The sequence below is a fragment of the Paroedura picta genome, chromosome 10 (genome assembly GCF_049243985.1).
Source record: "Paroedura picta isolate Pp20150507F chromosome 10, Ppicta_v3.0, whole genome shotgun sequence".
NCBI classification, from domain to species: Eukaryota; Metazoa; Chordata; class Lepidosauria; order Squamata; family Gekkonidae; genus Paroedura; species Paroedura picta.
The window spans coordinates 16,064,674-16,091,433 of NC_135378.1; the positions used below are offsets into that span (position 1 = coordinate 16,064,674).

The window sequence follows — 26,760 nt, forward strand, 5'->3', positions numbered from 1 at the left end:
GATTTAGGGTCTGAGACTGGGGCCCCTTACCACCTCCCCCCCCCCCCCAGCATCCCTATTCTCTCAGTCCTCGGGAGCTGAGCTGTGTTGCCCAGCGTTCCCAGGTCCCCCCTGGAGGTTGGCAGCCCTCCCTCTGAAGCTGGTTCCGCTTTCTTCCATGCCAAGAGCGGCCGCGGGGGGAGGAGACGTGCCTGGGACCTCGGGCCTGGTGTGTGTGTGTGTGTGTGTGTGTGTGCGGGTCTCGTGCGCCTCTCCCCTGGCTCCGTCCTGCACTGAGCCAGAGGCGGCAGCGGCGGCGGCGGGCGGACAGGGGGTGGGGGGCATCGTCTTGCTGATGTCAGCCCTGGCGGGCGAGAGCCGGGCGGCTGCGGCAGAGAGCCCCTCTCGGTGGCCGGCGGAGGCGAAGGGTGCAGCAGCCGCCGCCGCAGCAGCCGCAGGAGCAGCAGCAGCAGGGGCAGCATGCCGCCTGGCGCCCGCGCCACTGCCAGCCCCCTCCGGAGCAGCGGCAGAGGCGGCAGGAGCGGCGGCAGCAGGAGCGCCATCCGGAGCGGCCGGGCTGGGGCCAAGAGCGGCGGGCCCTTGGCGCGGCATGGGCGGGCGGGCGGGCCGGGGCCGGGCCGGGGGCGCCTCGTGGCCTGCGCCGCTGCCTCTGCTGCTGGTGCCGCTGCTGCTGCTGGCCGCTGCCTGCCTGCCCGGCGGCGCCCAGGGGCGGAAGGCGCTGCGCTGCCCGGCGCCCTGCAGCTGCACCAAGGAGTCCGTCATCTGCGTGGGCTCGGCCGGCGTGCCCCGCGGCGTCCCCGCCGACATCGCCTCCCTGTGAGTCCCGCCCAGGCGGCGGCCGGGGGTGGGGTGGGTGGGGGGGCCGGGATGGGGACCCCTCCGCAAGGGGGGCGGCGCCCGGGCGAGAACTTTCTTCCCGTCTTTCTGCTCGGCTCCCTACGGGGGGCATGCGGCAGGATGGGGGGGGGGGCAGGGCAGGGCAGGGCGGAGGAGGGGGGTCCTGCCGGGGCTGCCTTGGCAAGACTGGCAAGCCGTGGCCGAGGGCCGAGCGGGCTCAAGTTCTTTGGGTCCAGACTCTTTTGCCTTTGGAGGATGAACGAGCTGGCGCCGAGATGGGCCGGAGTCCTGCAACTTGAGAGCTGCTTGGCTGGATTTGGGAAGGAAGGATTTTTTTGGAAACACCCCAAACCCCCGGGCCCCTTTGAAATCCACTAAGCATTACAATCCCGCATCAAGCTTCCTTCCTTCCTTCCTTGGTTAAGGGCAGCAGCCTTTAATCTGGAGAACTGGGGCTGATTCCCCCTTCCTCCTCCACATGCAGCCATCTGGGTGAGCTTGGGCCAGTCACAGTTCTCTCAGAGCTCTCTCAGCCCCGTCTTCCTCCTAGGGTGTCTGTTGTGGGGAGAGGAAAGGTAGGCTATTATAAGTCCCTTTGAGACTCCTTTGGGTTGTTGAAAGTGAGTTGTAAAAACCCATCTCTTTTCTTTCTTTCTTTCTTTCTTTCTTTCTTTCTTTCTTTCTTTCTTTCTTTCTTTCTTTCTTTCTTTCTTTCTTTCTCTCTCTCTCTCTCTCTCTCTCTCTCTCTCTCTCTCTCGCTCTCTCTCTCTCTCTCCCTCCCTCCCTCCCTCCCTCCCTCCCTCCCTCCCTCCCATCCATAAAATACAAAGAGGTGAACCAAATAAATAATCTGTTAGCTCTTGGGGAGCCAGGAGGTCGAAATGCCTGGTGTGGGACCCATGGGTGCCACATGGTCTTCCTTAGGGGTCTCCCATCCAAGTATTAGCCAGAGCTGACCCCGTTTCACTTCCAGGATCTGAGACTGGGCAGCCCGATCTCAGATCTTGGAAGTTGTGGGGTTAGCTCTGACTAGTATTTGGATGGGAGACCCCTAAGGAAGACCAGGGTCGTGGCCTGGAGGCACGCAGTGGCATGCCACCTCTCACCGTCTCTTGCCTTTAACAGCGAGGGGGTTGCCCTAAGCTGTGACTTGAGAGCAAAAGAACCACAGTGGGCAGGGAGCACAGAGAGGCAGGTGACAGCTGTAGTAGGCAGAAAAAGAAGGTGAGGGATGGGGCAGGCTCTTTACGCCAAGTGGTGCTGGTAGTGATGTTCAGACTTGTTCCTCTGGATTGTTTTCTTGGTGTGTTCCCTTTTCAGGAGCCTGGTAAATGGAACCTTCTCTGAAATCAGAGAGAGAATGTTCTCTCATCTCCCTTCCCTCCAGTTGCTGTAAGTATGTATTTATGCATTTTTACATTTATATCCCGCTGTTCTCAGCTCAGCTGGCATATGGTGGGTCACAACTTGCAAATACAACAATGGTAACCTTAAAACCTCCGCCCGCCATCCCCAACCCCCCCCATAACTCCTCCCCTCACAAGACCTCACTCACCCCCCCCCCGCCCTCACCACATTGCCCCCCAAACTGTATTCCTTCCCCTGGCCACAACCAAAGGCCAGGGCCAGGTGGATTCTGCATGACCCAGGTACCCCCAGGCTATTTAACGTTGGTGAACACAATGACCTATGCGGGGCAGATACACAGGGCCCCAACCACATATGGACTTAAAGGTCAAAGCCAATACCTTAAACCTGATCCGGTATTCAACTGGCAGCCAATGCAGCTGCCTCAGCACCAGCTGGATGTGGCCCTCCATAGCATCCTGGCGAGGAACCTGGCAGCTGCATTTTATACCTGCAGTCAGGGGTAGTCAACGTGTGGTCCTCCAGATGTCCATGGACTACAATTCCCATGAATTGTAGTCATGGGAATTGTAGTCCATGGACATCTGGAGGACCACACGTTGACTACCCCTGCCTGCAGTAATTTCCAGAGCAGGGAGAAGGGCAGGCCTGCATAGAGTGAGTTACAGAAGCCCGACCTGGAGATGACTGACGCATGGATCACTGTGGCAAGATGATCCTGGGCAGAGAGGGCCTGGGACAGATCATAGCCTCAATTGATGCAGATCGTAAAACACCAGCTGGGCTTCTTTCCTGACCTGGGCCTCCATAGAAAGGGAGGACTCAAAAATCATGCCCGAATTGCACGGTGTTCACACTGGGCAAGCACGCTTCCTGATCTGGCCCTTTCCTACAAAATCACAGGACTTCCATCTTGTCAGGGTTGAGTTTCAGCCAGCATTGCTTAAGCCAGGCGCTCACTTCTTCCAGACATCCGGTGAATGGCTCGGGGGGTGGGGGGGTAGCCATCCATCAAGAGCAGGGGTAGTCAAACTGCGGCCCTCCAGATGTCCGTGGACTACAATTCCCAGGAGCTCCTGGGAATTGTAGTCCACGGACATCTGGAGGGCCGCAGTTTGACTACCCCTGATCAAGAGATACAGCTGGATGTCATCAGCATACTGATGACAACCCAGTCCAAAACTCTGTGCCTGCTGGGACAAAGGCCGGACAAAGATGTTAGACAAAGTGGGGGAGAAAACCACACCCTGAGGACCCCATAGGTGAATTGGTAACAACGCAGATGCTCTTTCCCCACCTCCACCCTCCGTGTTCGGTTCTGGAGAAAGGAGTGCAGCCACTGGAGGGTTGTCCCCCAAATCCCAGCCCTGGTGAGGCGGTGGGCCAGTTGCTTGTGGTCAATAACATCTTATATATTAGGAGCTAGGATCCAAGTGGAAGCATGATGGAATTCCACAGGAGCCCTGTTCATATTGCACACTGGTGAACAGAAGGTCCCTTTTTAGTGCCTCACAAAAGGTGCAGCCACGTGTTGTTCTAAAGCCAGAGTAAACTTGAGAGGCTGGTCCCTACCAAAGACCAATTCATTCATTCATTCATTCATTCATTCATTCATTCATTCATTCATTCATTCATTCATTCATTCATTCATTCATTCATTTTTATGCCACCGCTCTTCCAATGGTGTTGCCATGGTTCACAAGAGAATAAAAACAATAAAATACAATAAAACCCTCATCAAACACCCCTTACAACAAATAGATAGATGGCGATCCCTTAGTACAGGGGTAGTTAACCTGTGATCCTCCAGATGTTCATGGACTACAATTCCCATTACCACTGGTTGACTACCCCTGCCTTAGTAGAAGAACATCTCCCGAGCCCTTCCCTCCCCCGTTCAGCCAGAGAGGCAAGTTTTCTCCCGCTGGGAAGAAATTAGTGGGTCAAAGGGATCAGTTTGCGTTTATGCTGTTGGAATTCCACTGAGAACCACTGGGTTTGTTGGCAAGAAATTGTGAAGCGATTTCTGTAATGCTCATTGGATTGCAGTGGCAACTGGGGCAATGGCACCTAAGAATCCCTGGTGTTTGACATTCTTGTTTGGAGGTTCCCGCCTACCCCTTGCTCAAACATTTAGTTTAGGCTTACGGCAGTATGGATTATGAAGTGGTTAAGTACCAAGTCCAGAAAGCAAGTGCAAGAAGCCGAGATCGCATTACTATTGGTTAGGATGCAACCCCGTGACACAGAACAGGGTGCAATCTTTTCCAAATGTCTTCTACAGAATGAATAGTACAAAACGGATTTGAGGAACGGATGTTGCTGAATCACATTGTCTGCGTTTCTCTGGGTAGCAATCTCTCCTCCGTCGCCCTGGCCCAACAGAGCCTCTTTGCTGCTCTTGGGAAGTTCTCCATCCCCAGGTTGTCCCTGTGGCCTTGGTTACCTGCGTTCTTTCCACATACAAGCCAGGGGGTAGTCCTGACTCTGTCCCCCCACATTCACACAAATGTTTGAAGCAGTCTTCTAGCGGAACAGATCATGGGCCTGCTGTTTTCCTTCTCGTTTATTCTGACTGGCAGCTGCTGAACAGGATCTCAAACAGAGGCATTGCATGTCACCTGATATTTCCGTAGCAGGATGCTGAGAAGTGAACCAGGGACCTTCCATGTGCAAATCTGACATTATTCCATTGGGCCCTTCATGAGGGGAGGGGAAGGGAGAACCCGCTTGAGAACAGAACAGATGGGCCCAATGCTAGAATTTCAACTGAAATCATTGGATAATTTTGACCTAATTCAGCAACTTTCCCCTCTCATATCAACCTATATACATGACTCGTCAGTAGGGAAGCCAGCCTCCAGGTGGGACCTGGGGAGCCTCCAGAATGACAGCTCATCTCCAGATTACAGAGGTCTGTTCCCCTAGAGAAAAGGGATGCTTTGGAGGGTGGCACTTTCCGGAACTTTCTTCCCAGGCTCCTTATCCAAATCTCAGGGGGTTTCCACCTTGGCTCTTTGCTACCCCCACCCCTGCCTGCCATTGGCCAGGGGAGGATCAGGTGACCCTGCTTGGTGATTCAGCCCTGAAGCTCCCTTGGCTCCTGAAACTGAAAGTGAGCCCAATTCTACTTCTCTTAGGGCAGTTGGGTCAGCTGTAGGTGTGCATCCACCCAGTGGCCGCTTTCATGCACCCCCTTAAGAACACCCTTTTAGTCCCTTTTGCACGTGGATTCGACAGGGCAAAAGGGCAAAATCTGCTTGCAAAGTCACCGAAGAGGATTGAAACGGCATGGCATAGCGGGAGTGCCCCAGGAATTTCGAGAACTTCTCTTGTCGTGCAACTGTCGAAGACATAATGCGCTGCAGTGAAAGTAATGGACTGTAAAAACGTGTGGAGATTGGGCATCTGCCTCCCGCCCCCCCCCGCCCCCGAACTTATCGCCTTCCCTCAAGCTATTCAGTAATTGTAGCCAACTCTGATGTATTGGTGCTCATGCCGTCCAGTCCATTTTAGACGTAATCCAGTCTGACTTCACTGATGTCAGTTCTGTGGGAGTAATACAGCCGCCCGGGGATTTGTGACGCCTGGTGTTCTTTTTTCTAGACCCATGCTCAAATGTGCAGGGATTTTGCATAGGATCGCACTGTTCAGTGGGATTTCGCTAAAACTCGCTCCGTGCAATCAATGCCCAGTTTTTATGATTTGTAGTTGCCGCTCAGTTGACATTTCTGTTTGTGAGAATAATTGAGGAAGGAATAACACTAAACCCCTGTAATGCAGGGGTAGTCAACCTGTGGTCCTCCAGATGTCCATGGACTACAATTCCCATGAGCCCCTGCCAGCATTTGCTGGCAGGGGCTCATGGGAATTGTAGTCCACGGACATCTGGAGGACCACAGGTTGACTACCCCTGCTGTAATGGATTAAAAATCAATTCAGAGCATTGTGGGCCAAAAGCATCAGCTCATACTGATGGATGTCTTCTGCACATTGGCATGGAGAGGTGGCAGATACACTTTAGCAGGCCTTGCAGAACCAGAGGGACCTGCAGAGGTTGTAGGAAGAACTCCCAAATAGCAATTCCAAACTCTAGAAATTCCTAGAGATTTGAGGCTGTAGCCTGAGAAAGACCGTTTATGCCAGGGGTAGTCAAACTGCGGCCCTCCAGATGTCCATGGACTACAATTCCCAGGAGCCCCCTGCCAGCATTTGCTGGCAGGGGGCTCCTGGGAATTGTAGTCCATGGACATCTGGAAGGCCGCAGTTTGACTACCCCTGGTTTATGCAATGGGAACTTCACTGCCCCAGCATCCGTGCAGGAGCACAAACCGGGGCCGGATGAGGTGCACCAGGCCAAATGCTCCCCCATGTGGGTGCAGGAACAGGTGGGGCAACCTGGCATGACTAAAACTCCAGCCTGCAGCTCAGCATGAAACCTCCAGTGCGTAAACGGTCAAGGAGGGGATTTGAGCAGAGGAGGTAACTCAGCAAGAAGTTATTTATTCATTAGCTTGCCTGTTAATTCCTTCACTTTCCTCAGAACAGAACCAAGTTTGAGTCCTGGGGCACCTTTAAGACCAACAAAGTCGATTCCTGGGTGTAAGCTGTCCTGGGCAGGCATGCTTCTAATGTATCTGAAGAAATGTGCATGCATACAGAAGCTGATGCCCAGGATTCAACTTAATTAGCCTGAAAGGTACTGCTGAACTTAAGCGTCATTCTTTTCCTTCAGACCGATACAGCCAGTCGCCTGAATCTCTCTCCTCAGAATATATTGTTATGTCTTTAACTGTGTCTAAAGTCTTGAGCCTAGTTGAAGCTTCAAGTTATGCCTGTGTGCCCTCTAACCTTTAACCCTTTCCGGGAAAATAGTTGGTTGGTTTTATTTCACTCCTGGTTCTGCTGGGTCGTCATAGAGCCGGCAGGAGACCTGAGGCAGGAGAAAGGAGCCTAAAAACACCCTTATCCCTCATTTAGGCTTGGAGGAAGCATTGAACAAGGCAGCGGCTGCTAATTTGGAGAACTGGGTTCGATTCCTGCCCCCTCCATCACACGTAGCCAGCCAGGTGGCCTTGGGCCATTCCCAGTTCTCTCAGAAGGTGCTGGTGCACCACCTCTACTTCTGAGTTGACTCAAAAATCCCTTGCTGAGGGTCGCCATACGTCAGTTGTGACTGAGCAGCACATGCATACATAAATTGCACATTCTGTGGCGGGCTCAGCTGTTTGGGCAATGGCTTTCTAGCCCAGGTGTCTGGTCTCCTCTACCCCAGGGTGTTTAGATTCTGACAGTGACCAGCATGGTGTTGTGGTTAAGAGCGGTGGCCTCTGTTCTCAAGAACCAGGTTCGATTTCTCCTTCCTCCTCAACAGCCAGCTGGCTGGGTGACCCTGGGCAACTCCCAGTTCCCACAAGACTCTCTCAGCTGCACCTCCCTCACATGGTGCCTGTTGTGGGGAGAGGTGTTTGTAGGCTGCTTTGGGACTCCTTTGAGTAATGAAAAGCAGGGTCTGAAGACCAGCTCTTCTTCTTCTTCCCTCATCCAATAACATTGCGTCTTTGCCTCATCTTGACCACTCTGCCCCAGCCAGCCTACAAATCCCTTGTTCACGTGAAGATGTCTATATCTGACACTCATCCCCCACCTCCCCAATTTGTTTTATGGAGCTCTTGTTTTGTTTTACGAGCATAGTGTAGTGTAGACAGGGCCAGGGCCAGCACACCCAGAGGTGCAGCAACAGCCAGGGCCCAGGCCTCCTGGTGAGGCCCACTGGCACTGACCCCCATCCTCCTCTCCGTACCTTGTGTTCCCAACTGCCTGGATTCATTGAGGAAGGGCACATGGGTGATGCACAGTGGTGGCACTCCTGATGTCTTATGGGAGGTAGTACAGGCAACTGAGCATGGGCAGCGTGGAGACTTGCAAGCTGGAAAAGAATGAGCAGTCCAGTGGGGGGCATGCCAGTGGGGGTGGAGGTGGAAAGGCGACATGAGGGGCTGCATATCACTTAATGCAACAGCTACCTCATGAGTGGACAGGAAGAGATGAGTGTTGCTCTCTTCTTCTGCACTCAAAAGGGTAAATCTGCACTGAAAATACCATAAATTGTAGAGGATCAATAGCCCTCCCCCCTAATGTTTGTGTTCCTTTTTTTTCTTAGACTGCTGAATTCAAACACATTCACTATAATACGGGACGATGCCTTTGGCGGTCTTTTTCATCTAGAGTATTTGTAAGTTCATTGCTTTTGTCTACTATACAAAGATGTTTTCCATGAATGGCATTAATCTGACGATGGGACAGCGAGCTGGTCCTTGAAAAGAAAAAAATCTCAGTCCTGCTTATTGTTCAGCAGTTCCTGTGGGTTTATTATTTTATTTATATTTATTATTATAAACTTATTGACTGCTGCTCTCGGGCCAGCCAGCTCATGGTGGTTCACAACAAGGTAATTGGGCTCCATCAAACTGACCTGGTTCCAGCCCAAGGGGAGGTGTAGATGTTAAGAGTTTTCTAGATGTTGAAAGATGCAAACATTTGGAGGAGGAGCCATATAGCTCTTCCTTGCTCTGGCCTCAACCAAATGCCTGGAAGAAGAGCTCCGTATCGCATGCCCTGCAGACCTGGGGAACCTCCAACCGGGCCCTCAGCTCCTTCAGGAGCTCATTCCACCAGCTAGGGGCCAGGACCAAAAAGGCCCTGGCCCTGGTTGAGGCCAAGCATACCTCATATGGATGGCACGAGCAACTGGTAGCTCTGCTTTCTAGTACAAACTTTAACTTGTATACCAGGAACAAGAGCAATTCAGTACAAGGGTGGTGCCAAGGCTCCTGGTATAGGTTCATGTCTCCCCCAGTTTATTGGAATTTAGAAAGGAAATCTCAAGCATGAGTGTACTCATATTGAATTGTTGAAGGCTTTCATGGCCAGAGTCTACTAGTTGTTGTGGGTTTTCCGGGCTGTGTGGCTGTGGTCTGGTAATTTCATCCCTGATGTTTTGTCAGTAATTGTGGCTGGCGTCTTCCAAGGTGGGACACGGCAAGTAGGTAACTGACCAGAAGAGATTCCCATTTTGCTGTGCCCTACCTCTGAAGATAACAGCCACAGTTCCTGGAGGTATTTTCCACGGAGCCAAATAAAACAGTTTAAAAAACAACCTGTTCAGACCGCTTTATTATATTACAATCGTTGTTCTGCATTGAATATAGTCTGTTGAAAAACTATGTTGCAATGCTCTCTGCATGGAACAATTCATAGCCCCGCCCCCTGTAGTTTTGCCAACTCTGCTTTGTTCTCTAATGCAGTCACTAATTGCATAACTAAGGAGTTTCTCTGCATGACTAATAGTACGTCTCAGGCAGGCAGGAGAGAAATGAATCGGTGAAATGCCTCTTTCAGAAACAATGCTTAAAAGACGCTTAAAGCACTGAAGAGGCATTTTACCATGCAGAGCAAAATCAGTTTTGTGGAGTAAATTAACTTTTCTGTGCAGAGATCAGAAAAACAACGGTGTATTTAGTGAGCTTTCATCAGCTTATCCATCATGCAGAAGAGGCCCTGGAGAACCGTTAGGGATGAAAACTCCTAGACCACCTTGGCCACACAGCCCGGAAAACCCCCAGCAACCAGTCCACTCATGTTCCTGCTTCGCTCTTCAGGTTCCACGTTGGGTACCAAACGTGCCAGATGGATCCATGCGAGACCGTGGAAACAACAGCTTAAAAAGTCTCAAACACATCAGACCTTCTGTGGTTATTTCATGTTGACAAAGAATGGCTGGGATTGAGAGAGGCTTCCAGATGGTCCACCTATCTCAAGACCGCACAGGGTTGTCTTTCTCAATTTCCCCACACTCGGCCTTGGCCAAGCCTCCCGCTGATTGTGAAACGGAGACATATTTAAAAGCAGATGGCGACACCATGGGGGAGTCTACCGGTCCAAGAAGAGACGGCAGTCTCACTGGATGCGCTCGCCCCTTCTGGGAACCGAAAATAGCTCTCTGAACCCCAGCCAATGGGCTAATGATCCGGAGCAAAATTGGTGATCTCATTCCAGATGTGAGGAAATGCGTCTGAATTCTATATAGAAACAGGCCCTTGGTCATCTTGAAAACCCAAATTAGAGTACGTTAAGTGAAGAGCTTATCACTGAACAATGGAGCTAATTTTTCTCATAAGTCGCATTGCCTTCTGATGGATGCATTTTCCTTCTGGGCTACAAGATTAATGGAGAAAGGAGGCTAGCTTTGGCCCCAGCTCTTCGCACTCCATAAAGCTGCTGCCGCCATTATTGGAAAAAGAAACACAAAACATACGATCCAGCCACAATTAAGCGCTTTGCTGTCCCAACTGATTACCGTCAGGAAGTTCAGCAGATGCATAAACCTCTCCCATTGAAATATGATGACTTTGATTGGATTGAGAACCCCTTTTGTGTTTCTGATACATTGTTAGTTCTAATTCTTTTTACTGCTGCTATAAAAGTTGTATTTACCCTGTACGCTGAACGGCATCGCTTAGAAACGTCAACAGGTTGATATATTAAATCAAGCGGTGAGGTCATAAGTAGTTGCGTTCAGCCGGTGCGCCAAACTGCAATGAAACACCAACCGGGTTCAGACTCACAGTTGGGGAGGGGTAAGCCAATACCAATTCAGCCAGCGGGCTATATTCACGCGTCGTGGACAACTGGAGTTGGTGTGGAAGCTGGGAATAGAGTGGCCGGCCCCCTTGTGGCTTTGCACCTCCTTTCTCCAAACCCTGCCCCTCCCAGGATCCCCCCCCCACATCTTCAGGCATTTGCCAAATGGGAGTCACATGTTGTATTAGTATTCTGTTGTTCCTCTCTCTCCTCTTCCATTTCCCTGCTTCTGTAGTTAAGATACTTATTCAGTTCTGATTAAGCTTGTGCGATTCGGCCACCAAAGCGGCCGTTCCCTCCGGGCGAGCCAGCGCCGCACCGTGTGGGGGGGGGCGGTGCCAGCAGCGGCGTGACAGCGGGTGTAACCACGCAGGCGCGCCTGCGTGGTTGCGCCCGCTGTCACGCCGCTGCCGGCACCGCCCTCCCCCCCCGCGGCCCGGTGCTGGCTGCGCCCGGAGGGAACGTCCGCTTCGGTGGCCGAATCACACAAGCCTAGTTCTGATATGTTAACTATGGAAATTAAAATGATAAAATAAAAACAAGTCAAGCATTTCTGTAGAGCCACTGCACCTCTTTGTGCCCAGCAAATGTCTGTCCTTAACATATATGTCTTTTTCCCCTTCCAAAAACAAATCTTTCTGTACAGATTTATTGAAGGAAACAAAATAGACACCATTTCCAGAAATGCATTTCGCGGCCTTCGAGACTTGACCCACCTGTAAGTCCTTAACGCGAACTTGAATTCTTTTTCTGTCACATATAAAATTCGCTTTTCCGGCACTTACATAAAAACAACATAAGAGAAGCCATGTTGGATCAGTCCAATGGCCCATCCGGTCCAACACACTGTGTCACACTGTGGTCAAAACCCAGGTTCCATCAGGATGTCCACCAGCAGGATTTTATGGCTAATTATTGACCTTCTGGGGCCACTACAAGATAAAAGTATTTTGTTTATGTAGATTTTTCAGACTGGTTGATTTTAAATCATTAGGACTGGTCTAGCATCTGCCAGGCAGCCCAAGCTGGTGACCATCACCAACCCACCTGGTAGAGCTTTTGAAATGGTGACTAACCAGGAATTACGGCTGATCTCCAAGCTATAAGAATGAAATTCTCGTGAGAAAATGGCTGCTTTTGGGGGTGGATCCATATTTCACTCTGCCAGTGTCCCTCCACTCACCCTCCGTAGGCTTCAGCCCCAAATATCCAGGGATTTCCTGGCCTAGAGTTGGCAACTCAGTCCCCACCCTAGGGATGCCAGGTGAGACCTGAGGGTCCTCCAGAATTACAGGCAATCTCCAGCGATCAGTTCCACCGGAGAAAATGGCTGCTTGGGAGGGTGGATTCCATAGCATTCTACAACACTGAGGTCCCTCCTTGTCCCCAAATCACGCCCACTCCTGGCTCCACCCCCAAAGTCTCCAGGTTTTTCCCAACCCAGATTTGGCAACCCTCCCCTTCTCATGTGGTATGCTCTGAGTACTGGGCAAAGTGCATTGGCTTGGGAAGTGGGCCTGGTTGGTGGTGCCCCTCTCTCCTGCAGCCATCAAGTGACAAATATGCCTAGAGACATCATCCCTTGGTGACGTGGCTTGTCCCTTTCCCCCTCCCCCACCACAATACGAAAAGCCAGATCGACCTTGTGTTCTTAGGGAACCCAGAGTACTCTGGGTCTCATTTCACTGAAAAAGGTTTTCATTAATTCCATTAATAATCCTATTACTTCTTGTCAGCCCTGGAAGCTGGACGGGACCCAGCTGTAAACATTAGCTGAGTGTCGCTGTGTTTAGTCATGATTGTTGTCACTGCTGCTGTTTTAACGCCTAACTTTACTTTTCCAGCTCTTTGGCCAACAATCAGATTAAGGCTCTGCCAAGGGATGTCTTTGGCGATTTAGATTCTCTGACTGAACTGTAAGTAAAGCCAAACAAAGATGGCCTTTGTCTTTTATTTTTCACCCCCTCCCCTCGCAAGCCTATTTTTCCGTGGGTTTTAAAAGCAAGGCTTGGAAGTTAGAATTTTGTGCATGAGATTATTGTTCCTGGAACTGGTGCTAGAAGTCAACGTATCGGCCAAGGTTTGCTTTCTGGCGGACCGAGTCGAGGCATCCAGTAACGCTCACTGAAACCAGTGGGCGGAGGGATGCCAAAAGGTCGGACTGCTGGTATTTTGTGTAGCACAGGGGTAGTCAAACTGCGGCCCTCCAGATGTCCATGGACTACAATTCCCAGGAGCCCCCTGCCAGCGAATGCTGGCAGGGGGCTCCTGGGAATTGTAGTCCATGGACATCTGGAGGGTCGCAGTTTGACTACCCCTGGTGTAGCAGCATGCCTTTCATTCTCTTGACTACTGAATCCCTATAATAATATTTACCACGTTATGATAAAGGCCTTATTCACAACTTGTATTCGTTCTTCTCTGTGAATGTTTCCTCTAACATGGAGCCTCCATGTTTAGAGGCAGTATAGTTCTGAATACAGGACAGATTCAGGGATGGGTGGGTCAGTGATCTCCTGTTGGCCTATAACGGGTCAACTGTAGATAGAATTATTGGTGAGTTGGATCCGGCCTACTTGGAAAGGGGAAAGGAGATTTAACCCTTCTGCTGTTATTAACGTTGTGGGGGTGGGGGATGTTTTAATAACCTGTCTTTCCCCTTTAAGAGGTGGTTTGCCATTTCCTGACTCCGTGTCATGACCCCTAGTGTTCCTTGGAGGAACTACCACCTAAGTCCTTGGAGGTCTCCCTTCCAAATGCTAGCCAGGATCAGCCCCGCTTAAGCTTCTGAGATCTGAATGGGATCGAGCTTGCCTGGGTTATCCAGGTCAGAGCCATATGCAAATGATGTTGCACATAAATCTTACCCGACTGAGAAGCCTCCTCCAGGGCCGAGACGATCCCCATAGCTGGTCATGTTGCCTTCGGTAACAGTGACCATCCTTCCAGGGGGAAGGAAACAGTGTGACCCTCCTGGTCTCTTTTCTCCCAACCACGCATATGACTGGCATTAGTGCAGTGGTTAGAGAGGACAGCTCCAAGTTGGGAAATACCTGGAGATTTGGGGGGTGGGGTTTGAGAATGCCACAGAGCTTCCCCTCCCCTTCCAAAGTGGCCATCTTCTCCAGGGGATCTGATCTATTTCGCGGGGAGTTCAGATGCAACCCCAGAAGGTCTCCAGCTACCATGTGGAGATTGCAGCTAAGAAGCGAAGAAATTGACAGACTGGCTTGGATAATGCAAACTAGGGTTTGCACTAGGGTTGGGCACCCAAAGCGGCCGTTCGCACCCATGCCTCCCCTCTGGGAGGAGCCTCTAATCCGGGAAGTTGGTTTGATTCTCCACTCCTCCTCCACAGGCTAGTCACAGTTCTCCGAGCTCTCTCAGAGCCCCACCTACCTCAAAGGGTGTCTGTTGTGGGGAGAGGAAGGGAAGGCAATTGTCAGCCGCCTTGAGACTCCTTCAGAGAGTGAAAAACGGGGTATAAAAAAAAACCCAGAGTGCACAAATGGCGGGAAGGCAAAAAATGAAATAGCTCCTTCTCAAACAACCTGGTCTCTCTCGTGTTCTTCTGCTCTTGCCTACCCCCCCCCCCAGTGGTTTTTCAGTCAAAATAAGAGCCCTGACTGCTGAGGTAAAGTGGAGAAGAGCCTTCTGTGCTGGCACTAAAGGCAGCTCATAAAGAATTAGTTTGCAAACTGTACATGCGTTTCCTGACTCTGCACTGGCACAGCAATTGCAGTGCCCTAGTTTAAGTGTTTAACTTGGCAAGGCACGCCAAAGAGCAGAGATTGTACCAAAAGCAACTTGACTTGATCCGTACACTGAGGAATGCTTCTTTTTAAAGAATATAAATCTAACAGAAGAGAAACAAGTATGTATAAAAAGTGAAAGATGGAGACTATCTAGTTAGCTGCTGTCTACAGTCGTTCTTCTGTTCAATAACTGTTCTTCTGTTCAACTGCTGTTCAACAACTGTTCTGGAGGCAAGCAGGGAGGAAGTGTATTCAAACAAACAGGAAGTCTCCTGTTGAGCCAATCTGGAGGATAGAATTTGAAAATCATCAGGAAGTTCCTATCCCATCTATGCTAAATATACATCTCCAGTGCCCTCTGCTGAACGCCCTTTATATTCTGCTCAATTATGCACCCTGCAACTCTTGCAGATTCCAACATATAGGGCATTGTTTGGTAGAATGAAGGAGCTCCTGAGCATATGGAAACTGGAAAGAATGTTAAGCCCGAACCACAGAGACTAGGGCCTAGTCTGCACGCAAGAGATAATGCAGTTTCAATGCACTTTAGAAGTAGATTTTCCTGTTCCGCACAGGAAAATCCAGCCGCAAAAGCACATTGAAAGTGCATTATCTATTGTATGCAGACTAGGCCCTGGTTTAAATTCTCGTTTAACCAAGAGGATCCCCTTTTCTCAGCATAGACCCAAAGCATGAGGATAATTTGGGGGCAGTCCATGTGAGCTATCAGGAGTTCTACTGGCAAAGGGCCCTCTGCCAGCATCATGTTAATTTTCACCAGTTACCTACAGATGCCAGTCAAATGACCCAGGGAAATCTGTGCATTTTATTCATAAGTAACTGTTCTGGCAAAGAAGACATTGGCAAGTGTTGAATAGCTTATTCCAGCAACTATCACACATCTTTTTTTATCCGCAAGATCCTCTGTCGTAGGATTGCAAACATTCACACCTCCCTTGCCGCATGGAGACTGGATTTGCTTTAATGAAGTGAAGAGACCCTGTGGGTCAGGATGTACTCCATTCAGACAACCCCTCTTCATTTCCTTGGGCTGCATGTAGGGTAGGAATGCCAGACCCTAGGTGGGACCTGCAGATCCCCTGGATTATAGATCATATCCACACTAAAGAGATCAGATCCCCTGGAGAAAATGGCTGCTTTGGTGGGTGGAGTCCACAGCATACCCACTGAGGTCCCCCTGCCCCAAATCCCACCCACTCCCTTCTCCACCCCCAAAGTTTCCAGGTATTTCCCCAGCCAGAGCTTGTAACCCTGGACTGTCCACAGGTTGACCAGAATCAGTTTCAAACTGTGCCTTAAAAAAAAGTTAAATATGACATGGAAATTGAATGGACCTTTGACTTCGATTCAACATCAACCTTTTCCAATCTGTTTCTTTTTTTTGTGTGTATCTTTTTAGAGATTTAAGGGGAAATAAGTTTGAATGTGACTGCAAAGCCAAGTGGTTGTTTTTGTGGTTAAAGATGACAAATTCCACTGTTTCTGATGTCCTGTGTATTGGTCCAGCAGAATTTCAGGACAAGAAGTTAAATGATGTCTCCAGTTTTGATGATGAATGTACCACTACAGGTAATTCGGAAAGTCTTATTTCATTGAAAACAGGTACCTAATACTGTCTAATGCAGCCGTTGCTTTAGCACAGCGGTAGTCAATCTGTGGTCTTCCAGATGTTCATGGACTACAATTCCCATGAGCCCCTGTCATTTTGCTGGCATGGGCTCATGGGAATTGTAGTCCATGAACATCTGGAGGACCACAGGTTGACTACCCCTGTTTTAGCATGTTGGCACTTTAGCAAGTATCTTTTTAAAATTATTCTTTACCAAGGTACTGATTGAGAAGCTTTTATGCACCATATAAGCTAAGAAAGCTGATAAAATACATTTGAAGAAAGGTTTCTTTTCTCCCCCCCCCCCCAATGCCTCTGTTTCTGAGCCTCTCTGTCATTTATGCTTCTTTAAGATTCCACTTTGATCCTCATGAACAAAGCAAAATCCTGTCTCACCAAGAATTAGGACATTTATTTATCATATATGTCATGTGTGTAGCACAGGGTTAGTCAAACTGCGGCCCTCCAGATATCCATGGATTACAATTCCCGTGAGCCCCTGCCAGCATTCGCTGGCAGGGGCTCATGGGAATTGTAGTCCATGGACATCTGGAGGGCCGCAGTTTGACAACCCCTGGTGTAGCATATCCAGGAAAGCCGAGGATTGTCGGGCAGCCAGGCAAGGGACATTTTGGAGATGGTGTGCCGTTGCCTTTCTCTGTGTCGACCACTAGTTTTCCTTGGAGGAACTACCACCCAAATCCTTGGAGGTCTCCCATCCAAATACTAGCCAGGGTTGGTCTTGCTTAGCTTCCGAGATCCGACAGGATCAGGCTTGCCTGACTATCCAGGTCAGGATGGCTAAGGACAGAATTGAACGTTACTGACAATATATGTCATTCTCCATGATCCCTTAATAACATGTACCCTGTATCATTATGGTCCCACATTGCATATTTTCCGGCCCTCTTGCTGGGGTCAGCCAAAGAGTGGAGAGGAAACAGTGCAATGACATCAGGGTGGGATCAAGGGAGAAAAAGCTAGATGCCGGTTTTGGTCCATCAGCTCTTGTCTCATTGACATTTAGTCCCACTCTAAGCTGCCTGTTTTAACATTCATGGTAAGAGACAAGGGGCATAAGCACACTGAAGCCCGCGTTTTGTTTCCCTGCTGAGGAAGAGATAAGCCTCGTGTACAACTGAACTATGGTTTCTCCCTCTGGCAGAAGAATGGAAGAGTTCTGCCTTTGGGTACCGTTCTTTCATATGCACTTGTCCGTTCCTTCAATCCCAGACATAGTTTTTTTTAGGTTTCTCCCCTTGCCATTTTCTTACGTTACAGCAGGAAGACAAAGTGGTTGTTTTAAAGCGAGCCCTGATGAACAAAGCCATAACTAGCTTATTTTGCACCCAAGGCGACAAAAGACAATTGCTCATTTATTTGTTTGTTTGTTTTTCACATTTATATACCGCCCTCCCCAAAGGCTCAGGGCAGTTTACATAGAACTGAGAACTATACAAGAAACCATACATATAAATAACTATGACATTACTATTATTAACTGATAACAACAGGGTAACAGTATAACATTAAACAGTAATAATACAAACAGGTCCAGGAATCTTGATGGATTTCTGGGGACGGGGGAGGGGGGAGGGGGCAGGGGCCCTGCAGATGTTGTTGGTTGTGCCTGGCCTCAGCCAAATGCCTGGCGGAAGAGCTCCCTTTTGCAGGCCCTGCAGAACTGTTTTAGTTCCATCAGGGCCCTGTTCTCCTCTGGGAGCTCATTTCACCAGGTGTGTGCCCCTTGTACTTTGATATTAGTTATTCCGGTTGAAAGGTAAATGCATAAATAACAAGAGTAATAATAATAATAATAATAATAATAATAATAATAATAATAATAATAATAATAGTTGGTTCTTATATGCCGCTTTTTCCTACCCGAAGGAGGCTCAAAGCGGCTTACAGTCACCTTCCCATTCCTCTCCCCACAACAGACACCCTGTGGGGTGGGTGAGTCTGAGAGAGCCCTGATATCACTGCTCGGTCAGAACAGCTTTATCAGCGCCGTAGGGAGCCCAGGGTCACCCAGCTGGCTGCATGTGGGGGAGCGCAGAATCGAACCTGGCATGCCAGATTAGAAGTCCACACTCTTAACCACTGGCTCTCTACAATGTTTATTGTAGTAATCACATAGTTCTTCTGTGCCCCTGAGTTTTGTGTGCCCAAGACAAGTGCCTTGCTTGCCTTACTCTTGTTACAGCTCTGTAGGTGAATCAGACCAGGGGTCCATCCAGTCCAGCCTCCTGCCTCACATAGGGGCCAACCAGTTCCTCTGGAGGGCCAACAACAGGGCAAAGAGGCCTTGGCCTTCCTAAGGTCATTAGAAATGCCCTGCTGGATCAGACCAGTGGTCTTTCTTGTCCAGCATCCTGTCTCACACAGTGGCCAGCCAGTTCCTCTGGAGCACTAACAACATGGCAGAGGGGGCCAAGACCTTCTTCAGAGAGCTACTGGAGCTGAACAAGAGTGAGGGGGAGAGAAAAAGAGAGAAGTCGGCGATTCAGAATGGATTCTTTCAGCAAAACGCTTCCTAGCTTTCAAAACAGCAGCTGTAGGAAGGAAACGCTGAGAAAGCATTAGTGAAGGAATGATCTTGCGGCCAGCCTCTGGGATGGAGATAAAATGCTTCGGAAAGCACTGTGGTGGCGTGAGGCGGAATTCTTGAGAGCCCCTGCTGTGAAACAAACGGCTCCGATTCCTTTGCCTTCTACTGGCGTCTGTCGCTTTGGAACAAGCTGGGTGTATCATTTAACCTTCTGTCCTTTGGCTTTCGCCAAGTACCAGATAGAATGCATTATCGCACTCATGTTTTGTTCAGAAATTCTCACTCTGTGGCATATTGCCCATAGGAAGGCTAGCAGGAGAGGGGGAAGAGGTCCTGGAACCCCTGTGTGCAATCGGGGAATGATTTGTCACTTGGCATGCTTCCTGGGAGTTAAGGAATGGTGTAGGTCAGGGGTAGTCAAACTGCGGCCTTCCAGATGTCCATGGACTACAATTCCCAGGAGCCCCCTGCCAGCGAATGCTGGCAGGGGGCTCATGGGAATTGTAGTTCATGGACATCTGGAGGGCTGCAGTTTGACTATCACTGGTGTAGGTGATGGGCAGAGGACGGCTGCTGTTAGGAAACAGCCTGTCCCAATCACATCCGTCGGGATGGGGTGTGTTCGACTGTGGAAAATGGGCACACCTTGTTCTTCCCCCCTGCCCTTTCTGCCTGTAATCCCCAGGTTATGCTCCTTGCTGAAGTAACCAGTCACAGGGAAGGGCTGGACTGTTGCAACTTGGGTGTTTGTACAGGACAGGGGAATTCATCTGGGCTTCTTTCCTTGCTCCTTGTGTAGGAAACAAAACCAGGGTTTGCAGAGTTGTGGCCCATTTTTTAACTCCATCCTGCAATATGAACTTAGGCAGATTGTGAGTGGGAGGGCAGGAAGGGATGTGCCAGTGTGCGTCTCTTGTGGCCCTTCCTTGCATACTCAGGGAATTGCTGATCGCCACTGTGGGGTGGTAGGTGAATTTCCTCCAGGCCAGGCTGGATTCTGGAGATTTTTGGTGGAGGGATCACTTGGGCATGAAATTAGGGTCACTCTGGGTGGGCAGGTAGTTGTGAGTTCCTGCATTGTGCAGGGGGTTGGACTAGATGACCCGGGAGGTCTCGTCCAGATTTATGATTCTATATAGACCTACTCTTAACCTTTGCTTGTAGGGCCTATTTCTTGCCTGCTTTAGGCTGTAATAAGCCAGACAGCAAGGGAGGTATGTGGTGTAAACAGACTGTCCTTGGGCTTCATGAACAACTGAACTGCCATTTGTTTATTTTATTTATTTATTCACAACATATATATCCTTCCTTTCTGCTCTCGCAAGGGCCACCAAGACAGCTAAGAATTTAAACATGTATAATAAAATCACATTTTATTTATTGATTTGATTTGATGGTTGATTTCTATACCACCCTATTCAGGAGGCCAGCTCAGGGTGGTTTACAACATCTTTTCCACATAATATATTTCTGGTAAAGGCTTGGAGGAGGAGCTGGTCTCATGGCCATTCAGCGCTTCACACCCACTCAGGGCGGCTGTCCCGCCCCTGATTGCCTCCTCCTCCAACCGGCTTGCCTGTCTGTCCAGCAGCCAGCCAATCGCCTTCCATACCCCACCCCTGACCACCACCCCTCCTCCTTCCACTTCCCTCTGAGGCTCGGAGGCTGCAGATCTCTGCCGCGTGAGAGCTGCCCCTGCTGGTGAGTTCCCTAACAGCTGCTTGCAGCCTTTCCAGGTCCTGGGGGGAGGGAGAGGCCATCCACATTCCACTCCACCCCCCTAATCTAGTGCCCATTGTATTCCTGAATGCAACGGGCTTGGCCCCTAGTAAAATTATAATACAGAAATTAAAACAATATAAGATTTAAGCTTAAAATTAATTTTAAGAGTCATCAGCACATGTTAAAACCATTAAAACAAATTAAAAACAGTTAACAAAGTCATAAGAATATCTTTTTTAAAAAATTGTCAGGAAGGATGGTAGATCACTGTGTGCCGACTGATGCACTGGTACCCATGCCTCCCCTTCCCCGCATGGCACGGTGCTGGTTGCGTCAGCCTGGAATGACCAAATCAGATGCCGCTGCGCACAACCCTAGGCAGGATCATGGATTAGATCAGGGGTAGTCAAACTGCGGCCCTCCAGATGTCCATGGACTACAATTCCCAGGAGCCCCTGCCAGCATTTGCTGGCAGGGGCTCCTGGGAATTGTAGTCCATGGACATCTGGAGAGCCGCAGTTTGACTACCCCTGGATTAGATGGAACATTTGTCTGATCCAGCAAGGCTCTTCTGATGTTCTTATGAGAAATAAACTGCATTGTGACCCATCACAGTAGACTGTGACTAAATGCAGCCCTTGTGCAGGAGGGATACTCTTCAGAAAAACTGACACTTCTTTCAGGAATATCAGTATCCCCTCTCAGTTTGTTTTCCACGTAGAATAATTTTTCTTTTAATTAAATGTGTGTTTTCAGATTTTGTAGTTCATCAGGTTTTACCCTACCAGTCCGTTTCGGTGGACACCTTCCATTCCAAGAACGATGTGTATGTAGCAATTGCCCAGCCCAGCATGGAAAATTGCATGGTGCTAGAATGGGACCACATCGAGAAGAACTTCAGGAGCTACGATAACATTACTGGTAAGAAAAGAAAAGAAAAAGCATATAGGTCGTTTGTTTTCAATGCTTCCTATTTCACCTTGGAATATTTGAATGCACCTTATCAGGGAAATGGCTTCATGTTGAACAGATTGCCCCTAACAATCCCTACTGAAATTTAGGTGGTGGGATTGGATCAGTAGAAATTTGCTTACTCTACATCTCTACAAATTGTTGCCATAACAATGAATCTTAAAGGAATGGGGACTGACTCAAACAATGGAGAAAAGAGGGGCATATCCCCAAAAAAGTGCATTTGATAACATAATATGAACTCTCCCCCCTTTTTTTGGGGGGGGGGGGTAAAAATCCATCATGTGTTGCATGGAAAAATCTGTTAAATACCTGGAGACTTTGGGGGTGGAGCCTAGGAAGGGTGAGGTTTGGGGAGGTACAGTGCTGTAGAGCAGTGGTCCCCAACCTTTTTCAGGCTGGGGACCGGCGGCAGCAAGGAGGGCGATTGCCCTGCCGCGGATGCCGTGCATGCGCAGCCACGCATGCGCACATGCGCGTGCGCGGCCCTGTTTCCCTCTTCCTCCCTCCCACAGTAAGAAGCTTGCCGGGCCGCAAGCTTGCGGCCTGGTAAGTTTCTTACTGCAGGGGGCCGTGGCCCAGTGGTTGGGGACCACTACTGTAGAGTCCACCCTCCAAAGCAACCATTTTCTGCAGGGAAACTGGTCTCTGTAGTCTGAAGATGAGCTGTAATTCCAGGGGATTCCAGGTCCCACCTGGAGGCTGGCATCCCTAGAGCCACAGTTTGATGGTAGAGCATCTGCTTGGCATGCAGAAGATCCTCCAGCATCTCAAGGTGATGTGAAAGATGTCTACCTCAGACCCTGGAGACCTGTTACCAGTCTGCACAGGCCATGCTGACTTCAGTGGCCCAGTGGTCTGATGCCATATAAGACAGCTTCCTGCGTATTCAACACATGGGCGAAATGCCCTCCCCTATTCCCTTAGTTGTTGGGGACATAAAAAACAAACATGGTTACCAACAGAGGTCTGTTAACTTAATGGGAACCTTTGGAATTAATCCCACTCCTAATTCTGTCTCTGCCCTCCATCTCATTTCTTGGTCACATGAGAACATGACAAAGAGGCGGAACTCGGGAATTAACCGTTCAGTTTGAGTTTGCCTCAAATAATTCTGTTCATCAGGAATGAAGAATAATCCTTTGCACTAAACATAATCCATTGGTTAATTTTGTCTTAGCATCATGTTCTCTCAGTCAGGCGAACAATATTTGGGAGGAAGGTTTCAAAATGATCATTCCAAAATTTGAGATGGTCTCCTCTTCCCAAGGTGTGACTGTGCTGTTTTCTTACAAATTCTACCTCCTTCCCCTTCCCCCCTTCTGGTCCTTAGAAGAAGAGTTGGTTCTTATATGCCACTTTTCTCTACCCGAAGGAGGCTCAAAGTGGCTTCCAAACACCTTCCCTTTTCTCTCCCCACCACAGACACTCTGTGTGGTAGGTGAGGCTGAGAAACCCCTGATATTACTGCTCGATCAGAACAGCTTTATCGGTACTGTGGCAAGCCCAAGGTCATCCAGCTAGCTGCATGTGGGGGAGTGGGGAATCAAACTCAGCTCACCAGATTAGAAATCCATACTCCTAACCACTACACCAAGCTGGCTTACACATTCCAGCTTTCCTGTTACTAAATGTTAGCTAATTATTGAAAACCATTGTTTGTTTTTTGCTGCAATAGAGTTGTGATCAACAGACACTTTTGCATGCTAGAATCCCCTCCCATCTTGGGGTCATTTCCACCTACTCAAGGAAACAAACCTGCACAAGTCAGTCTGCTCCAAGGGGATAAGACCATGACACGGAGGACCATGGGACGTTGATAGAATCGTCCATTGTTTCCAAGGCTAGATTATCTGCTTCTAATCCAGCTACTCTGTTTGAACCAACAGGTCAGTCTATAGTGGGATGCAAAGCTATATTGATTGATGACCAGGTCTTCGTGGTGGTGGCTCAACTGTTCGGTGGCTCGCATATCTACAAGTATGACGATAGCTGGACCAAGTTTGTCAAATTCCAAGACATCGAGGTCTCCCGCATATCAAAGCCAAATGATATCGAGCTCTTTCAGATAGAGAGTGAGACCTTCTTTGTCATTGCTGACAGCTCAAAAGCCGGTTTGACCACCATTTACAAATGGAATAACAAGGGGTTCTACTCTTACCAGTCCCTCCACGAATGGTTCCGAGACACGGATGCTGAGTTTGTTGACATCGATGGGAAATCGCACCTGATTCTGTCGAGTCGCTCGCAGATCCCCATCATCCTTCAGTGGAACAAGAACTCCAAAAAGTTCCTCCCGCACAGCGAGATCCCCAACATGGAGGACGTGCTGGCCGTGAAAAGCTTCCGCATCCAAGACGACCTTTACCTTTCGCTCACAAGATTTATAGGTGACTCCAGAGTCATGAAGTGGAACGGCAAGCAGTTTGTGGAGACCCAGGCTCTTCCTTCTCGGGGAGCCATGACTCTGCAGCCCTTCTCCTTTAAGAATAACCACTACCTAGCCCTGGGCAGTGACTACACGTTCTCTCAGATCTTCCAGTGGGACAATGAAAAGAAGCTCTTTAAAATATTTAAGGAAATCTACGTGCAGGCCCCGCGCTCCTTCACAGCTGTGTCCACGGACAGGAGAGATTTTTTCTTTGCTTCCAGTTTTAAAGGTCACACGCAAATATTTGAACACATCATTGTTGACTTGAGTTTATGAAGGAGCTGTGGGAGGGAGGAGGGGGGCGGGGGGCGGGGGGGGGGAAACTCATGTCCAATGCCGTTTTCACTCAAAACGCAGACAGGCCGAGAACGGACAGATGGCTCACTTCCACCAGGTAGGCTGTGGCTTGCGGCCTCAGCCAGGGGTGTTGCCGAACTTTTTAGACGTTTGCGTTTATTTAACCTGGGACTGATTGTATTAACTTGGTTAACTGCATGCCATGCCCCTTTTGCAGCCTGTCATTACTCCCAGGAGCCGGGTAGCTCTTTAGAACTAATTCTAATGCATCTCAAACATCCGTGCTAGATCTGAAGAAGATGGGAAAAGCAGAAGGGGCGGGGCGGGGTGGGGCAGGGCAGGGCACCACACTGGAACAAAAGAAGAGGAGGAACGTGCCCCTGTAGCTGCTCTCCATTTAGCCCACCTTCTCGGCACTGGTATTTCACACATTTGCTCATGATTTTGTTAAAAGTTAACACGGAGAGGGCTGAGGGGTGCATGTTCTGCCATCTTTGCTTTTCGCTAGCGGACAAGGTTGCCCATTAGAACAGGGGTAGTCAACCTGTGGTCCTCCAGATGTCCATGGACTACAATTCCCATGAGCCCCTGCCAGCATTTGCTGGCAGGGGCTCATGGGAATTATAGTCCATGGACATCTGGAGGACCACAGGTTGACTACCCCTGCTTTATAGAATCATAGAATCATAGAGTTGGAAGGGGCCATACAGGCCATCTAGTCCAAGAATACCACTTTTAGAATACCAACAGGAAGAGGAAATGGTTTCCGCTTATTGGCCCTTCGGAGGAGCCCCTAGAGGGCGCAGCTTAATCCTGACCTAGAAGAAGCGGAGAAAGAGGAGTATTTTTTGGACTTCTCCATCTGCCCTAGGGAAACAACTTTCATACAGTCCTTTCCCTCAACATCTGTCCCCTGAAGGCCATCTTATAGCATCTCTGCATTCATCTGTCCACTTGTCTCTGATTCACGGTGGTAACACAGAGATCTGTGGCTACCTCCTCCCCATGACTCTGTCATGTATCTTTCTGACCACACTGAGTAAAAAAAGTGCCATGTGATGTGAATGTGATCCCATTCATCCGTTGCCCTCCCCCAACCTGCTCAGGATCTAACCAATGTAAAACACGTCGAAGGGCCTCAAAGTCCCTTTAAATTTTACATATTCTTAACTCTCCCACTGAAAGAAGTGGGACTGGATCGTCTTTTAACTTGGTTGGCTGATGCCCTGTTAATATGGCCACGTTTCTTCCCCTTCCTGGTTCATTTTTACCTGCCCTTCCAAGACCTGGCCTTTACAACGCATGTTTCAGGCCAGGTCGTGGAGATGACCCATTTGTGCCTTCCACATTTGTTTGTGTGTATCGTTCACGACAGATTTAAACACGTTCATCTGTATTGTCCTCAGCATCCTCATAAGATCCAAGCTTCTCATTCAATTGTAGGATGCTTCAATAGCAGCAAGGCAACAGTGGTAAAGATCACCGTACGCAATCAGTTTGACTGCTTGGAAAACCTATATTAATTCCCAAGAAAGGCCTTGCTGATTTTAATGCAGGGGAATCAATGCAGTGAAATGCATTGTATCGTCATGATTGCAGCCGTATCGTCATGATTGGAAAACCAGATTTTTTTGGAAATGTGATTTTTATTCCCCCTCCAAGAAAAGCTATGCTTGCGAACAGGAAAGCCCCTCCCCTCCCCAGCTTACAAATACAATAGATTCCACTTCTGCATTACCATAATAAATATCTTGGTCCTTGATAATATATACATATGACTTTTGTTCTTCTGCAGTTGAGACCACTCTTGCTTCTCAGCATCTTCCAAATTCAGACTGAAAGCATAGTTTTCACATTTTCTTTTTTGAGAATCTTGAGCAAGAGTCCTTGACCTTCACCTGTGCAGAGGTCATTTGGTTGCCTTTGCAGTGCCACCTTGCCGATTTTCAAAAATCAAAAAGCTGCAATTGTACGTTTTGCCAGGTTTCCCTGTGCACGCTCCACAGGAGAGGGTGTAAGTTCTTCTCTTGACCCTGCTCCCATCTACTCATGCAAGTGGGTCGGTGATGTTGTGGGGCAGCAAATGGAAGAGGAGATGGAGTTAGGGTAGGGGTAATCAAACTGCGGCCCTCCAGATGTCCATGGACTACATTTCCCATGAGCCCCGCCAGCGAAAGCTGGCAGGGGCTCATGGGAATTGTAGTCCATGGACATCTGGAGGGCTGCAGTTTGACTACCCTTGAGTTAGGGGATGGGATGGTATTGGAGTTAGGACCCATGAAGGACCAGGAAGTTGTCACAGCATAACGCTAGCAAGTAAAGTCTGTGTGTGCCTTCTTACTGGTGAATTCCTGCAAATCCTTGCATACAAACCCAACAGTAAATCAGCTTTCTGTATCATAATCAAATCACTCCCTTAAAATGTGAAGTTTTACTAACATTGGATTGAGCAGCTGTCTGTAGAGATGAGAGCTCTTCGGTGAGCTGATGTTCCACACAAATTCTTTCTAAGCCCTGCACTTTGTGTGACATTTCAGCAGCGAGTGGGAGCCCT

The 26,760-nt window shown here is 49.2% G+C and overlaps 1 protein-coding gene across 1 annotated transcript; it reads left to right on the plus strand.

The window, feature by feature from the left end:
* The first annotated feature begins 277 nt into the window (after window positions 1-277).
* On the plus strand, window positions 278-24,208 carry LGI2 (leucine rich repeat LGI family member 2). The gene is made up of 8 exons (XM_077301504.1): window positions 278-816; window positions 2,158-2,229; window positions 8,369-8,440; window positions 11,495-11,566; window positions 12,693-12,764; window positions 16,024-16,193; window positions 21,263-21,427; window positions 23,368-24,208. The coding sequence occupies exons 1-8, from the start codon at window positions 335-337 to the stop codon at window positions 24,183-24,185; spliced, it is 1,923 nt and encodes a 640-aa protein (XP_077157619.1). The 5' UTR covers window positions 278-334; the 3' UTR covers window positions 24,186-24,208.
* Window positions 24,209-26,760: the final 2,552 nt, after the last annotated feature.